General features: G+C 52.3%; 1 protein-coding gene across 1 annotated transcript in view; it reads right to left on the reverse strand.

Moving 5' to 3' along the window:
• MALL (mal, T cell differentiation protein like) overlaps positions 1-14,439 on the reverse strand; it is a 28,296-nt gene extending 13,857 nt beyond the window's left edge. Inside the window, exon 1 of the mRNA XM_045979438.1 lies at positions 14,271-14,439. Within this exon, the coding sequence (XP_045835394.1) occupies positions 14,271-14,378 (108 nt within the window). The 5' untranslated portion in view covers positions 14,379-14,439. The remainder of the gene's footprint in view (positions 1-14,270) is intronic.
• Positions 14,440-16,630: the final 2,191 nt, after the last annotated feature.

Genomic DNA, 16,630 nt, shown 5'->3' on the forward strand with positions numbered 1-16,630 from the left:
TGTGTGTGTGTGTGTGTGTGTGTGTGTGTGTGTATCTGCTTTTGTTTATAGACACACAATTTCCAGATTGAGACCCAATAAACCAATCATGTCCCAGGCTCCCAGGAGAACTGCTCAACAGGGTTTTGAGTGTTTAAATGAATAAAAAAAACTCCAATGTTTACATTTACAAAGATAGAAGATGCTGTGCTGGATGTTGGAGGCTGGCTTCAAAGGTCAGGACTTTTTAATGGGAGAGTCAGGAGAACCACCGGTTCTTTGGGGAGGATGACTGTCCACTTGGACGGAGCAGCTGGTAGCTGAGGCTTCCGATGTGCAGGGCAGAGGAATGTCATCCCCTGAGAGGTTCTAGAGAAAGATGCTGCCCTCGAGATGACTCCATGTGAAAGGCCACGCAGGGTCAAAAGGAGACCCGGTCTCTGATGTGCACGGCCCAGGCTCCTGGCTGGGGCAGGGAGGTGTGGGCTCGGGCGGGGCAGGTCAGGTCAGGGGCTGGGAGCCCGGGAGGAGCACCAGGGCGATACCCAGTGGCAGGTTTTTCTGCATAGCTGGGCAGTATCTCAGCATGGTAGAGTTCCCCACTAGCGCTGCCATCCTCTTCTTGCCACCTGTCTTCATGTTCAGGAAGCGCTGCCTCTCCTTCCCTTCCCTGGAACTTGGCGGAACACAGGCTCTCCCACAAAGCCTCAGAAACTTTACGCTGGGAGGGAAAGGCCCAAATTGAGACAGTGAGGTCTAGGAGGTCGGTGTTGTCAAGCGATGCTCTGGCCTTGCCCATGGTGGGAACCTGGACTCTCTGAAAGCTCCCTCGGGATGAAGGAATCCATAGTGCCTTACACTCAGGAACCCTTGGCCCATGAGGTATAAGGCAGCATCTCCTGACCATTGTAGACCTCTCTTTTAGAAAATTGTATAAAATATGCAGAACAAAATTTACCATCTTGACCATTTTTTTTGGCCATCTTAACCATTTTTAAGTGTACAGTTCAGTGGCGTTAATTCCCAGGGCTGTGCGGCTGTTACCACCATTCATGTCCGGAATACTTTCCATCCTGCACAACTGAAAACTCTGTGCCCATCGCACATTCACTCGCCATGTCTCCCCTTCCCCCCAGCCCCTGTCTTTCTTATTTATTTATTTAGGTATTTATTAATTTATTATTTAGTTTTTTGTAAGCAGGCTCCTCAAAACGTGGAGCCCGAAGTGGGGCTCGATCTCAAATCCCTGAGATCAACACCTGAGCTAATACCAGGAGTCAGATGCTTCACCGACGGAGTCATCCAGGTGCTTCCCTGTCCCAATATTTGGTCTCTGTGAATTTGTTTGCTCTAAGTAGATCCTGTGAGTGGAACCGTGTAGGATTTGTCTTCTTGAGACTGGCTCATTTCACTGAACAGAATGTCCTCAAGGTTCATTCATGTTGCAGTCTGTGTCAGACTTTCCTTCCTTTTAAAGACTGAATGATGTTCCGTTACGTGAATATACCACATATATGTTTTGCTTAGTCTTTCGTCCATTGACGAATGCATGGGCTGCTTCCACTTTTTGACTGTTGTGAATAGTAAGCTGCTAAGAACTTGAAGGTTACGGTACGGTATGGTGACAAACATAGCATAATAATAATAATAATAATAATAAAGTAATGAAAAAAAATAAAAGGGAAATACAAGACAAAACCCATCCTGGGACTGTGCTTTGGACCCCACGAAATACTACCTCAAACAGATACAACTCTGTGTTTGTGCCACTGTGGCTGGAGACAGTGTCCCTTGGGAGTGTGACGTCATCAACTCAAAATGCCTCAACCCCACGGCAGTTTTAATGACTCCAACAAAAACCACATGGCAGGAGGGAGAGGTGTTACTAGTTTTCAATGGGAAGATTTTAAATTGGTTGTAAAAATAATCGTAACAGTAAAGGAATTTTCTGTTATGTTACCTTCCCTCCTAAGCCCTGTGTTTAGGCATACATATTTTCTATAAAGGTATAAAGCATGATGAACATAAGTTTTGTATTCTACTTTTAATATTTTGTATTTTGCTTACAGGGCTTCATAATAAAATTGATTCTTGTTACTCAAGATAGTTCTGCAGAGTTGGCCTGAACACTGAATCCATGAACACCAGACCCTTGCTCCCAGGGTAAAGAGGAATTAAGGTTCCTACAAACCTTTGGCCACAATATTTCCAACAACTGATCAACACACACCTTTATTTTAGGTGTGTTTCTGTTTAAAGACACCTCATTTAATATACAGTGTTGATTCACTAACTCTGGACTCTTGGCCAACAGCACTATACACTCATCGAACGTGTGTTGTCGCCGAAAGGCAAATAAATCGCAGCCTTCCTGAGCTGAAACACTAAGTCGAACTTCAGCACTAACTAAGGGGCTTAAACAGCAAAATTACCAACAAAAAGCCACCAAAATGAAAGACAGGGCACCAGATAAACTTTGAAAAGGACACTTGTTTGCAGTGTGAGCGCGGAAACAGGGAGAGTGTCAACTTGTTCAGCCTCAAGCGGGAACACGCACATCAGACAACCCAGACTTCTTGCTGCTCTGCACATGAAAGCGCTGCGAGTACTGAGTTGCAGCTTGCAAAGAAATTTTAGTGAATAGGTAAATTTGCAAATAGAGAATCTGTGGGTAACGAGGATTGACTGTACATTTTTCTTTTAGAGAGAGAGAGGACGAGTGGGGGCGGAGGGGCAGAGGGAGAGAGAATCTCAAGCAGACTCCCCACCGAGCACAGACCCTGACTTAGGGCTCTGTCCCAGGACCCGAAGACCACGACCTGAGCTGAAATCAAGAGTTGGACACTTAACTGACTGAGCCACCCAGGCGCCCCAAGGATTGATTGCACTTTCCAAGCCACAGTTACATTCTGTCAAGTCAGTAAACATCATGGACCCCATTAGGCCCCTGTCTCCAGGTTTCCCCAACACAGATGATGCCCCAGTGAATAATGTTGCAGAGATGGTTGTCTCCATTTAAACTGTTTCCTTAAACTCCCCAACTGGGCTTACTGGTAGGAGATATGGGCAGGAACGGGGTGTAGGTGGTGACTTTCCGACACTCACTAGGCTCGTTACTTGCCCTGGGTGGGACACTTGTGTGACTTCGTCCAGCCCTTCCAGGGGGATGCCTTTGGGAGACCCCTGGGAAAGGGATCCTTCTGCCTCAGGAGACCCAGATGAGACAGTCCCTATTCTCACTCTGGCCATTGCTGTGCCTGGTAGTAGGCCCGGAGCTATGAAATGGAAGAGGAGAGAGGCGGCGAGAAAAAGCCTGGGCCCCGGGAACACAGCTCTGCTGCGGAAAAATCAATGCTGAGGTACAGCTGGCGGGCTCTGACTTCCTAGCACATGACTTAGTCCCCCTCCCTTCCGTTCAAGCCAGCTGGAGCTGGCGACAGCCCTTGTCATAGCACTGCTGAGGACCAGCTGGGACCCGGGACCTCACCCCACCTTGAACACCTCACTGGCTCCCGGTGCCCTTCAGACCAAACTCGGGCCCAGCAAGCCCAGCCTGCCTCACCTTTCCCTTCTGGGTGGGTCTCCCTGAGCCTCGGTCAGCATCCCCAGCCCTGGGGCTTCCCAACGTGGGCTGAGATTCACTCGTGGGTGGTGAAATCCATTTATTAGCAACAGCATTAAAAGATTATGTAGACTAGCTTAGCAAACCGGAGTACATTGCCCATGGGAAAGGGAAAGAGTATCCTGAATCTGCTGTTTCAACACACACACACACACACACACACACACACACACACACACACGTGTGTACCGGGTTGCCATGAAAATCTCTTCTGTGGGCCACAGTCGGTGTGTGGAGACCTTTGCTCCAGAACGCCTTCCTTCCTCTAGCCAAGGGCCTCTGCCTGTGCTAGTGTGCACCCCCGTGCCCATCCTTTCCTCCATGGCTCTGTCCCCAGGGCTGAAGACAGCCTGGCTGGTGCAGCAGGAGCCCACCAGGGACCTGGGGCCACAGTGGGGCCTGTGTGGGGAGTGGGCAGTGGGCAGCGGGAGCCTGGGACAGGAAGGGAGCAGAACCGCTGCTGACAGGACAGGGACGGGAACCTGGAGTGTCCCATATCTGCAGTGACAGAAACTCAGTGTGGAGGAGCTGGGGCTCTCACAGCTGGGTGGTGCTGGCCTCCTCTAGGACGCCTTGGGAGCCAGGCCCTCCTGGACACCTTGACCGGCGGCGGGCTTCTGTGCCAGCAGCTTGGAGACCCTAGCGCCCATGCAGGTGCCGTCCACAGCCCACGAGGTGGCTCCCAGGCCTGTACCTGGGGCCTGGCAGGCTGTGAAGCTTCTAGACAAGAATCCTTCCCTCCTTCGTACAGGGGAGGGAACCTGTTCTGAGAGGCCAAGGGACCTACCCAGTTACCCCTGGGAGCGCGCCAGGCCTGGACTGGACTCCTGTACCCGCACACATCTAGCCTTGTATGGGTGTTCAATGCTCCCTAATTTCACCAAGGACACTTCCAAACACTGAGTCACTACATCCTGATTCAGAGTGAGAATTTTCTCTGTGGCTTTAAGGTTAGCAGGAAATTGTGGACCAGGCCCCCTGGCCTCCGGTGAGGGCCTGTGTCTTATCCGGTCCATTCCAGGAACAATAGTGCTGGCCAGAGCTCGTCCACCATCGCTCCTGGCAGAAGGAGTCCTATAAGGAGCCCTTGGTACCTACAAGTGCTCTCAGGACGGGGCTGGCCGCAGGCCAAGGAAAGGCTGTGCCTACCTTGGGGTTTGTGCTTGGGAGAGGCAGGATGCCAAGGCCCAAGAGGGACTGGTGAGTCAGCTGGGCCTCCTCTGCCTTCCTCCCCTCCCTCCTGGCTTCCTCCCCCAGGACCGCGCCCACCCATTCAGAGCTCAGCACCCCCACGGACTCAGCTTTTTATTGACTGAGCAGTAGAGATTTACAGAAAGTATGATAATAAAAACATTCTTATCCATCCAAAGTCTAAAGAGCTTTTTCTTTCTTATCTCTTAAGACAAAAACAAAACAAAACTAAGACTTTTTAGGGCAAAAAGAGTTTCTACTTTTTTTTTTTTAACTTGTGTACCTTAGACAAGTTAGAAAGAAGAGATAAAAGATGAAAAAGCATATAAATGCATCCCACTCCCCAGTCCCCATGGTGGCCTGATGGACAGGCTCCCTCCCACCTGGTCTCTTTCTCTTTGGTTTCCACTATGGTTATTTATCTCGTGTTCCTTCACATGTTTCCAGAAGGTTGCTGGATGAGCCCAAGAGTTGGGCTCGGGGTAGGTCCCCCACCTCCTGCCTCCCTCAGGAACCCACAGACATCTGGCAACCAATGGCTATGATCCTGAACTTTGTCAGGCACTGAGGACCCAAGGAGATCACCATTCATTCATCCAGTCCTCATTGACTCCTGCTCAGCCTCCTCCCCCACTTGTCTATGACCAGACCTTTCAGGGCAGGACCCAGACCAGGATCACCTCCTCCAGGAAGCCATTCTTGACAGCAAAATCCCCAGTGCACCACTTGGTGACCTCCCTCATGGTTACTGTCTCTCTCCTCTACCTTCTCCCCAGGCCCCAAGCTCCTAGATGGACTCTGCTCTGTGGTTTTTGTGTCCCCTGTGGAGGGCACAGAGCCTGGCACAAAGTGGGTGGTCTGTACATGCTACTGGCTTGAGGAGGCGGCGGGGGGTGGGCTGCTGGGCCCTCCAGTCCCTAGCCACTCAGTCTCGTTGTCTGTCTGGGCCTGATTCCCATGCAAGTGGCACCAGCTGACAACTTTAGGGCCGCCACTGTGTCCCAACCACACACTGGCATTTTCTGCCAGGAGCCAGGACAGAATGGAGACAAACACCCATTTGTTTCATCCCCTCCCATTTCCTGCTCCATTACCTCACAGGCTCGAGAAATTCTCCAGATCAGCTACATCTTCCCTCAGAGAGTGGAGAGGATTCCCTGGGAGGTTTTCCTACTCCTTTGCCTTTTCCCCGGCGTGTAGGAAGGACTAGACAAACACATGCTGTTAGTGAGGGTGGTGTTCCACTAGGCACACCCCCCCCATCCGTCCAGCATCCCCTGGGCCAAGAGAGGGTACAGATGGGCATGGTGGCGGGGGCGGGGGCTGTGAGCAGCACAGAAGCAGAAAAGCAAAGCTCAGAGAATCCCTCTGTGGGGAGGAGCTGAGGCAGGCTCCCTTGATATAGTCTGGAGTCCCAAACCAAGGGTATCTGGGCCCACTCTCCGACCCGCGTGGAACCTTCTAGGTATAGCTTGAGGCAGGAGAGTGGGCCCAAGAAGCCTTAAGTAGCTGTGGTGCCTGGGTATAGGGCCAGGCCCTGTGTGGGCCCCAAGCGGACATTTATTCTGGTTGAGACGGGGGAGATCTGACCTAGTGGTGACATCTGAGGGGCAGGGCTGGCGGGCAGGGGTGGGAGGGTGCAGGGGAGGGGCTGGGAGTGAAGAGAGGGGTAAAGGCCGTAAAGGCCAGGGAACCTGGGTGTGGCTCCTCCACCCCTCCCTATTCTGGCCTGCTTCCTGCTACTTGCCAATCTGGACAACACTCCAGAAACTTCTCCTGCCTCCCACAGATCTGCCTTACCCCAGGGGAAAGTCCTCTAGGCAAAAGCTCCTGGAAGGGCACCGGCAGCAGGCGGGGCGCTTCTTACTGGTGAGACTGCTTATCTGGGGCTCCCTGCATTCCAGCAGGTCGGAATGTGCCAGGCTCCTCCCTGCTACCCAGGGAGGCCCTGGGTTATTTCCTTTGGAGCACCTGTTAGTTAAGTGAAATCCTCCTGGTGGGCCGACCTGCCAGCTGCAGCTGGGTGTCTGCCTTCTCAGAACTGAGAGAGTCCGCTAGTTCAGAGAAAGCGGTGCATGGCTTGGCCATGGTCAGGGGAAGGAAAGGACCAGAAGTCCAGACTCAGGCAGAGGGGAATGTGCAGATGGGGATGGTGCCAGTTCGTTCCCAGGGTCTCGCGGCTCCAGCCCACCCTTCCGTGGTCTGCTCTGCGACAGGGACAGGAACTCTGTAAGCCACAATGCTCAGCTCCCTTAGAAGTTGGATTTTTGCTAGGATCTGGCAAAGGGGAGGGGGGCTGGAGGGGACCTGGAATTGGAGGAGAGGGATGGGGACTTCCTGTTGGCTGGTCCAGGTCCTGCTATCACTCCAGCAGCAGCAATAGCACTTGGCTCCAACCGCAAGGTCCCCGTCTCCCTCCTCTGCCGTGCCCACTCCATCACAGCACCCCCCACTCAGAGGCCAGACAAGCAGCGGGCGGGTCTTACTCCGGAGGCCCGAGCACTGGTCCCCCTCCCTAGACTCCAAACACTTCATGTGCTTCTTCTCTGACTTTAGCATCTCCTTTCTGCTCATTCGGCTTCTCAGTGGTGGCAGAAACATTTCCCTGTATTGAGTCTCCTCTGTGCGCAGCACCCATGGCGGCCTCTGTCTCCTCCCGTGCCCTGAGAGCACCCTGACAGCGCAGCTCCATTCGCAAGTCTCCTGCTAGTCTCCCTCCGCCCCATGAGTCGTCACCCTCCAGAAGGCAGGGGTGGTGTCTGCCTTCGTCTTTATATCCCCATGCTTGGCACCGAGGAGGTGCTCAGTAAGTACTCACTGAGGAAATACATAGGATTAAACATGGCCGTCTCCTCTTTCCTCACAGCCGGATTTCTTCTGTGATCCTCCTGGTCAGAGGATGTGCTTGTCTGGACCAGCACACATCTAATCCCTCAATCCAAACCATTCAAGAAGACCAAGACTCCGCCTTGAGTAAGCTTATCCTGACAACTCCCGAGCTCTGAGAGTCTTCAGCAGTTGGGGCTGTGCGCCCTGGCTTTTCACTCATTCCTATCTTGGGGTGTTCGTCACATGTTGACATGCCGCTCCCTTAAGATGGGGCTCCTGATTTACCTCACCCCCTTCTTAAGACCTTCACACTCCTGTGGCCCCTGAGAGAGGAGTGCAGGTTCGCATCTCAGTGAACATCTGTTGGTTCACAGTTGGAAGTTGCTCACAGGAGACCCACACTTTCTACGAAAAGGTCCAGACGACCAACAACAATAAAATACGCGGGCTCACATTTCTAGAGCGGTTGGACATGCTGTTGTCTCCTGGAAATGTCGTTATTGAACCCCCAGAGCTGTCTAATGAGATCTTTACTGCTACTCTTTCCATCGCTGCGGCTCAGAGTGGTTAAGGAATCTGCCCAGGTTCTCATAGTGATGAAGCAGCACAGCCAGTCTCTTGACCCTGCACTGACTGATTCTGTTACTAAACCTGGGCACACTGGCGTCCTTGAGAGTAAGGGTAGGGGCTGGTGCAGGGTGGTCAGTGTGGGTCCAGGCAACATAGGGAGGTTGACATTGACTGCTTCTCACATTGCCCCTCTGGTCCTTCCCTCCCAGGGCTTTGCTCCTCCCCCGCCTCGTGCTCTGCAATCTTTTTTTTTTTTTTTTAGATTTTATTTATTTATTTGACACAGAGAGAGAGATCACAAGTAGGCAGAGAGGCAGGCAGAGAGAGAGGGGGAAGCAGGCTCCCGCCAAGCAGAGAGCCCGATGCGGGGCTCGATCCCAGGACCCCGAGATCATGACCTGAGCCGAAGGCAGAGGTTTTAACCACGCAGCCACGCAGGCGCCCCAATGCTCTGCAATCTTTCCTCCCTGTCCCCTGTTTTCTCTTCCAGGAGGCATCCTGGGAGCATGGTAGTTGGAACCAGTGGCACCCTGAGCCTGGAGATCGCTAGCTCCTTTGTCCTGCAGGAGCAGGGTGGGGGGAAGCTGCATGGTGGTGAGGTGGGGTGTGAAGGGAGGGACAAAAGCAACAAAGATGAAGTAAAACGGGTAAACTGAATTAACTTTTGGGTAAGCCCTCCCCACAGTATGGAGGATTGGATGGAAAACACTGAAAGCAGGGGAAAGGATTTCTCCTTTTGGAAACTCAATGCACGGGAATGATATGAGAGGGGAGGGTGTCTACCCTCAGCCCCCATGATAACTTCAGTCGGCACGGGTGACCAGAGACAGGTCTGGGGGGTCAGGAAGTTTTCAGACAGGCATTTATATATTTATTTATTTTACAGGGTGGGGAGGGGCAGAGGGAGAGGAAGGGAAAGAATCCCAAGCAGACTCTCCACTAAGCTAAGCTGAGAGCCCCATGAGGAGCTAGATCCCACGACCCTGAGATCATGACCTGAGCTGAAATCAAGAGTCAGATACTTAACCAACTGAGCCCGCCAGATGCCTCTCAGACAGGCTTTTACACATAAACAGAGCAGAAGAAGAAGCAGGCTAAAAATAAGGTGAAGCTGGGGATTTAAGTAAAATATAAAGGTGAACTTCCCCAGCTCAAGGATTCTGGAATGAGCTTCTAGGGGAATCAGAGAATTTCCCTCTGGCCACCGAGCAAGCAAGTTAAGACGCTGAGAACATTAAACACCAGCGTGTCTGAATTGTTTCACCTTTTACTGGCTGACTCTAGAAATCTTCTTAGCTGTTTCTTTTTAAATAAACATCGAATCAATTAAGTTAACTAATGAAGAGATTAAAGTCAAAAGACATCTTGGACTCTGATTCATATAGCACTCCCCAGGTCACAGTCGCCTGGGTCAGCTCTCGGCATTCCCCGTCCACTTACAAAAAAGTTGATGAGTCAGCTCACAGCACACAGGCAATCTCCATCCCGTAGCCACCTGCACCCTGTGTGCTCTGAAGAGCGGGTGCCGGGGGTGGAGGGAGAGGCGTGCGGTGCTGTGACTCACCTGGTCCCCAGCCCCGCCCAGCACTAGCACCAGCAGGCTCTCACACTCTCCGCATGAAAGACAGACGGAACACACCATGTCCGTTCTCCCCTTAAAATGCACCGTTCCACACCTGGAGATTACGTTTTGAAATCAATATCATTTTCAAGTGAGAAATCTGAACTCAACAGAAAACTGAACAAAATATGAATTTTAGTGTTAAAATCTCAGTCTCCTCCACTGCTGGTAGGAAAGTAAAATGGTGCTGGCATTCTGGAAAACAGTTTGTCAGTTTCTTAATAAAACGTGAGCATACACTCATTGCGTGCAACCCAACAATCGCACTTGGGCACTCTCCTGGAGGGGTGAAAGCAAGACCCACACTAATGTATGTGAATGTTCGTAGGGTTAGATTTAGAAGAGCTAAAGACTGTAAGCAACCATGGTGTGTCTCAACGGGTCCATGGTGAAACCAACAATGGTATGTCCATGCCGTGGAATACTATGCAGCTATCAAAGGAACTACTGACGCACACAACTTGGGCAGACGGCCAAGGGCATTATGCTGTGTGCAAGAGGCCAGTCTCAAAAGGCCACATACTCTGTGACTCCATTTATTTATGTAACTTTTTAAAAAAAAGATTTATTTATTTTAGAGAGAGAGAAAGAGAGCGAGCATGAGCACGGGGAGGGGCAGAGGGAGAGAGGATCTCAGGCAGACTTTGAATTGAGCATGGAACCCAACACAGGACTCGATCTCAGCACGCTGAGATCACAACTTGAGCTGAAACCCAGAGTTGGACGCTTAACCAACTGAGCCCCCCAGGCACCCCTGTTTATATAACTTTCTTGAAATAACAAAATTATAGAGATGAAATTAGTGGTTTCCAGGAGTTCTGGAGGGGATGAGGGAAGACTGGGTGGGGGTTGGGTGACTGTGAAAAGGAAGCAGGAGGAAGATCTCGGTGGTGACAGAATAGTTCTCTTGATTGTAGTGGTGGTGTGAGAAGATGGCACAGACAGGTGGACATACCCGACCAACATGGGTTACTTGGTTTTGATGGGACAAGCATTACGAAACCATTGGGGGAAGGTGGAGGAAGGCTATGGGAGACCTCTCTGAACTATATTCGCAACTGCCTATGAATCTCTCATTACCGCAAAATAAATGTTTAAAATGTGCATTTTAACACTACAGAGTCTAAAATAAAGCAACTTAGGCAAAGATCTGTATGAGCAGGCTCCAGGGGCAGAGCCGGTAGGGAACATGCAGACCCTCTTGCCACCCTAGTTTGTCACTGTCGTTATTGCGAAAGAGCCCGAGCCGGCTGCCTGCTGCTCTCCAGACCTCACAGTGGGAGCTCGGTGAGCAGGGGCTGGAGGGAAGTGAGCCTGCAGACACCACCAACGTCCATCCTGGGTCACCCCCCTCACAGACTACATCTGAATCCAGGAATGGATTTCACTTGCTAATGGCCCCTTTTCCTTGGCCTGAGCTCCTGGTTTTAGGATCCACTTTCTAGAATCATGTCCTTAGAAAAACATACGGCTGCCTAGGATGCCTCAGGCCCCCAGACTGAGAATCTGCTGGGACCCCAAGGCCTACTGCTCCGTGGTCAGCCCCAGTGTGCGGCAGTGGGCAGGCTGGCCAGGTGACCAGGGACAGAGAGGTTCCTGGTAGGCTGATTCTCACCCTCCTCTCCAGCCCAGTGTATCTTCTGCTCAGTGGGATCAGAATCAACCAACCAACTTGACATTCTCCCTCCTCTCCTGTTTACCTCCCATCCCTGGCCCCAGATACGAGGCAGGCATACTTGAGTCTACAGTCTGTGCTAGGAACGCTCACTTAAGAAAAAGATGATGCAAAATAGGATGTACAGAATAACTCCATTAAATACAAACGTATGTGTGTATATGCACATGAATATGGATTACATTATTATCCATATGTATAGATTATACTTACTTCTATATATATTTTCTAAATATTCCACAATGAATAAGGATCACTTGTGAATTAAAACTAAAATCGTAGAGGCACCTGGGTGGTGCAGCCAGTTAAGGGTCCCAATCTTGATTTCAGCTCAGGTCGTGATCTCAAGGTCCTATGATCGAGCCCCACGTCAGCCTCCCTACTCAGCGTGTGGTCTACTTGAGATTCTCTCTCCCTCTCCCTCTGCCCCTCCCACTCATGCTCTGTCTTTCAGAATAAATAAATAAATAAATCTTTTTTAAAAACCCCTAAAATTGTAAATAAGGAAACATCAGACAAGGCCAAATGAAAGGACATTTGCAAAATAACTGATCTCTAGTCTTCAAAAGTGTAAAGATACAGACTGAAGGAGACAGAGGAGGTAAGACTCCCAAATGCAATGCTGAATCCTGGACTGGACACTGGACCAGAAAAATGACATGAGGGGCACCTGGGTGGCTCAGTGGGTTAAAGCCTCTGCCTTCAGCTCAGGTCATGATCCCAGGGGCCTGGGATCGAGCCCCGCATCGGGCTCTCTGCTCAGCAGAGAGCCTGTTTCCGCCTCTCTCTCTGCCTGCCTCTCTGCCTACTTGTGATCTCTCTCTCTGTCAAATAGATAGATAAATAAAATCTTAAAAAAAAAAAAGAAAAATGACATGAGGGGGGCAATCAGCACAATTTGAATGAAGTTTATTAGAGCAGCTGATCAATGAAAGTATCCATGCTGATTTCCTGATTTTGATAGTTGTATTGCCCAAGATGTGGCCTTTAAGGGAAGCTGAGTAAAGAGTGTATGGGAACGTTCTGTCCTATTCACACAGCTTTGCTATAAATCTAAAATTACTTCCAAAGAAAAATAAATGAGTACAACTGAGCCAGTGACAACCCCACCTCCTAGATACTTAAGGCTCCAGAGCACCCAACTACGCATACGGAGCCCAGCCTCGTGGGGCTGGGTACAGGCGACGGGCCCATCACAACAAGGTTCTCCCGGGTGTTTCCAGGTTCTGTAAGCCCCTTCCCTCCAGGCTTCTGCCTGCTGGGCTCTCCTGGACTCCAGGCCTTCCCTGTTCTTGGCCCCCAGCCTGGAAATTCAGCCTGTCCTTTGAGGTCCAGCACCAAAATTGGCACCTCCCCGGTAGGTCTGGACCCCTCCCTGTCTTGACAAGGTCAGATGGTCTCTCCTTGCTGATGCCACAGCCCAGGACAGTTACTGCCTCAAACACAGTCTGACCATGGAGGAGTGCTCAGGAATCTGTCTCTGGCATTCAGGGAACCTGGGAGGGCAGGGCCCTCCACCAGGGGCTTACAAGATTGGCATAAAGCCTGTGCTCAGTATGCAGTAGTGGCGCGAACCGCAGTCCTGGAGATTCATGTGGTTGTTCTGAGGTGAGGCACACGCCCAGGTCCAGGCACAGAGAACTCACTAGAGCACCCAGATGTCATCAGCCTGGCGGGATGCCCGTACTTATGCCTTCCCCCACTCCTCCCTGCCCTCGGGGGGCAGGCTTGGCAGAAACCTGCCTCTTGGGTGGGGTTTCAGCCGGAGCCACCCAAATGCTGGGTGCATACTACCTGGTGTCCCTTTCTTGGTGCCATCCATGGGCTCCCTTTAACCCGTTTGCCACAGGGTCACTCGCTCGGTCCCAGCCTTCAGGCAGATGATGAGAGAGGGCTGGTCACATCAGACTGAAAGCTGGAACAACCTTCCACCCTCCCCTCCCAGGCCCAGGGTCAGCACTGCCAAATTCGGAGCCAGTAAGCCTGTCGCCCACAAGCTAGATGTTTTAGGACGTGTTCAAAACACAAAACAGACTCCTTTGACCTGAATGGTTCCCCAGAATTCAGTGTCCCCGTGAGTAGAAAGGGGGTGGTGGCGGCTGGCTCAGATGGACACTGTGTCCACAGAGCCCCGCAGACTGCCACATGCAAGAGCCACTCCCAGCCCCTGGCAGGGGTTCGAGTGGCAACCCAGCTGCAGGGCATCTCAGAGAGTGTCACACAGTGACAGGTCCCCGTGTGCCAGGGGGGTGGCTCACACAACTGTTTTATGGCAGATGTCACAAACTACCTCTTGCACAGAGTCTAAGTCAAAGTTCAAAGTCAGCGCACATGACTGTTAACACCGTAAGACCTCCTCTCAGAAGGAAAGACAGAGCCGTCCCCCACCCCCACCGTTTTTGAACTTTAGAAAAAGCAGAAACAAGCAAGTAGTTGGAGAAAAGACATCATAGAAAAGTCCATTGCCAGCATCTTTCCAAGGACCCGGGACACTTTAGCAACATCCCCCTTACCCCTCACCGGCCCCGGCCCCCTCCCCACCCCCATCACCAGGGGGCCTGCCTGTCACCCATGGTGAGTGGGTTTGTTTTGGAAGCAGGAAACCCACCCCATACTGCAGGAGTTGGGAGGAGCACCTGGAGGGATTAGGGACCACCCCGGGTGAGTCTGGTGGGGGAGATGGGAAACCACAGCAGCTAGAGCCCCGTCCCCTTTTCCCAGGGAGTGCCGGCTTCTCCTGGGGGCCCTCCCCTTCCCCAGGTGACCCACGCGACAGCACTCACCAGCTCCGGCAAGAAGAAGGCGTAGGGGATGGTGAAGAACAGCAGGACCCCCAGGGGCACCTCGGGCGGGGCGTAGCTGGTGGGGGGCGGCAGGTCCGGGGAGGCCATCTCTTGCCCGCTGCCTGGTGCCCTTGGCTCCGCGCGGCTGGCCCGAGCCGCCCCGTCAAATATCACCTCCTGCCCGACACACCCATCGGACGTCGCCTGGGAGGGAAAAAAAAGTTCCAGCCGAGCAGGTCCTTCCACTGGCTGCAGCCAACAGACTGCTCAGTGAAACGCGAATGCGGATTCGATTCGGATTTGCATTCAATGGGCCCTGGCTCCCAGGGCAGAGACACTGAGGCACTGAGGGCAGGAATCTCTTTCTACCCTTTTCCCCCTCAGGAATTTTGAATCTGGGAGCGGATTACTCCAGGGATGCCAGCTACAGCCACCAGCCCTCCTGCGGCCAGAGTCTAGGCGAAGGCCACCTGTTTTGACCAGGATTGTTTCTGGAGGACCCACTATGAGCTAAGCGATCCACAGGCAGACTCTGGAACTCCCCACAGCCGCGCTCAAGGCGATATCATCTCTTTCCCAAGTGAGGAGACCGAGAATCTGTTAGGTTTAGTTAAGGTCACAAAGCTGGTCACAGACGATGCTGGGTCTTAAATCCGGCCCACCCTGCTCCCTGGGTCCTTCCTTCTCCACTCTTGGGGGCCACCGTCTGTCTCAAACAGGGAGAGAAGCCGTCCTCGCTTCCAGCTCCTGTCCCCAGGAAACTGGTGTTTCCTTCTCTCCCTGCATCCCCTTCACCACCGTCCTCTCCTCTCTGCTCACACAGCAGATGGAGGAGTTCTCCCTCCCTAGGAGAAGTCCACCCCAGCAGGCACCTGAGAAGGGCTCAGCTGGCTGGGTGCCGTCCCAAGTTTGAGCCTTTCTTCCTCCCTGCCACGCCCCCCAGTCAGTGTCACCAGGAGCTGGGCTTGGGGCCAGGCAGTTCCTTCCTGCCTCCCGCCCACCCGCTGGCCACTCAGGGGGGCTGTGACCCAGTGGCCAAGCAATTCCTTTCACTCTAAAGACAGGTCCTGGAGACTTGAGGCCTTTCCTCCTCTACCTTAGAGTTGACATCTGCAGAAAGGCCTGGAACCCCAAGAATCTGCTCGGGGTGTCTGGGATTCGGGTTCTTTCTCCCTGCCCTCCATAGTCAATTTCAGCCCCGGGGAAGGCCAGTCTGGGAGTTGCTTTTTTGTGAGGAGGGGATGTAGGAAGCATCACCGTCCTGGGGTCAATAGTGTCTTCCACAAGAGGCCAGTATCTGTTCATAAGCAAGAGTTGTGCATTCCAGGGCCTGCCCTCCTGGGGAACAGGTCAGTCAGTGGAACAGCCAGCTGGGCCTTTGCCTGGTCTAGGGACAGCTGGCAGAGAGTGGGGTTTGGGACAAATGAAGCCCAAAGCAAAGCATTGCAGGGAGAGGTGAAGAGCACACTGACTAAACCTCAAGCCAGCCTGGTCATTCCCTCCCGTCAGGCCCGCGGAGACCTGGGGGGAAAGTGAGGCCCTGATTCCACCTGCCATCTGACCCCACCTCCTTCGCAGGATGAACTCAAGCTAAGCGGGCATCGCCTCAGGAATCCCACCTCTTGCCACCTCTCCTGCAGGTTGTATAAGCTCCGTGACATGCTTCTGGCCTGTAGGATACTTGGACTTGACCACTGACAACACGGCATCCTGGGAGCAGCTTAGGGAAAGCACGAAGGAACACGTGGTCCTTGGGCGCAGTTCTCATCTATGAAGCAGCGGGAATAGTAGAACCTTAGATGCTGACAGAGCCTGAGCCACTTTCACTTCCTGAGACAATTAGTGTACTAAGAAATGAAGATGGGGGGCACCTGGGCGGCTCAGCCGGTTGAGCCTCTGCCTTCGGCTCAGGTCATGATCTCAGGGTCCTGGGATCCACCCTGCATCTGGCTCCCCGCTCAGAGGGAAGCCTGCTTCTCCCTCTCCCACTCTCTCTGCTTGTGCTCCCTCTCCAGCTGTCTCTCTCTCTGTCAAATAAATAAATAAAATCTTAAAAAGAGAGAGAGAGAGAGAAATGAACCTGGAGGCTCTTGGGGGGCCCAGTCGGTTGAGCGACCAACTCTTGATTTTGGCTCAGGTCACAATCTCAGGGTCGTAAGATGGAACCTCGAATCGGGCTCTGTGCCTAGCTTGGAGCCTGCTTGGGATTCTCTCTCTCCTTATCTCTGCCTCTCCTCCCCTCTGCTCTCATGCTCTCTCCCTCTAAGGGAAAAAAACAAAAGAAAACAAAACAAAAACGAAGATGTGACAAAACGTGGTTATAAAAATCTGGGCACATTTTCAACATTGTACATATAACC

Source organism: Meles meles, chromosome 15 (assembly GCF_922984935.1).
Source record: "Meles meles chromosome 15, mMelMel3.1 paternal haplotype, whole genome shotgun sequence".
In the NCBI taxonomy this organism is placed as follows: Eukaryota; Metazoa; Chordata; class Mammalia; order Carnivora; family Mustelidae; genus Meles; species Meles meles.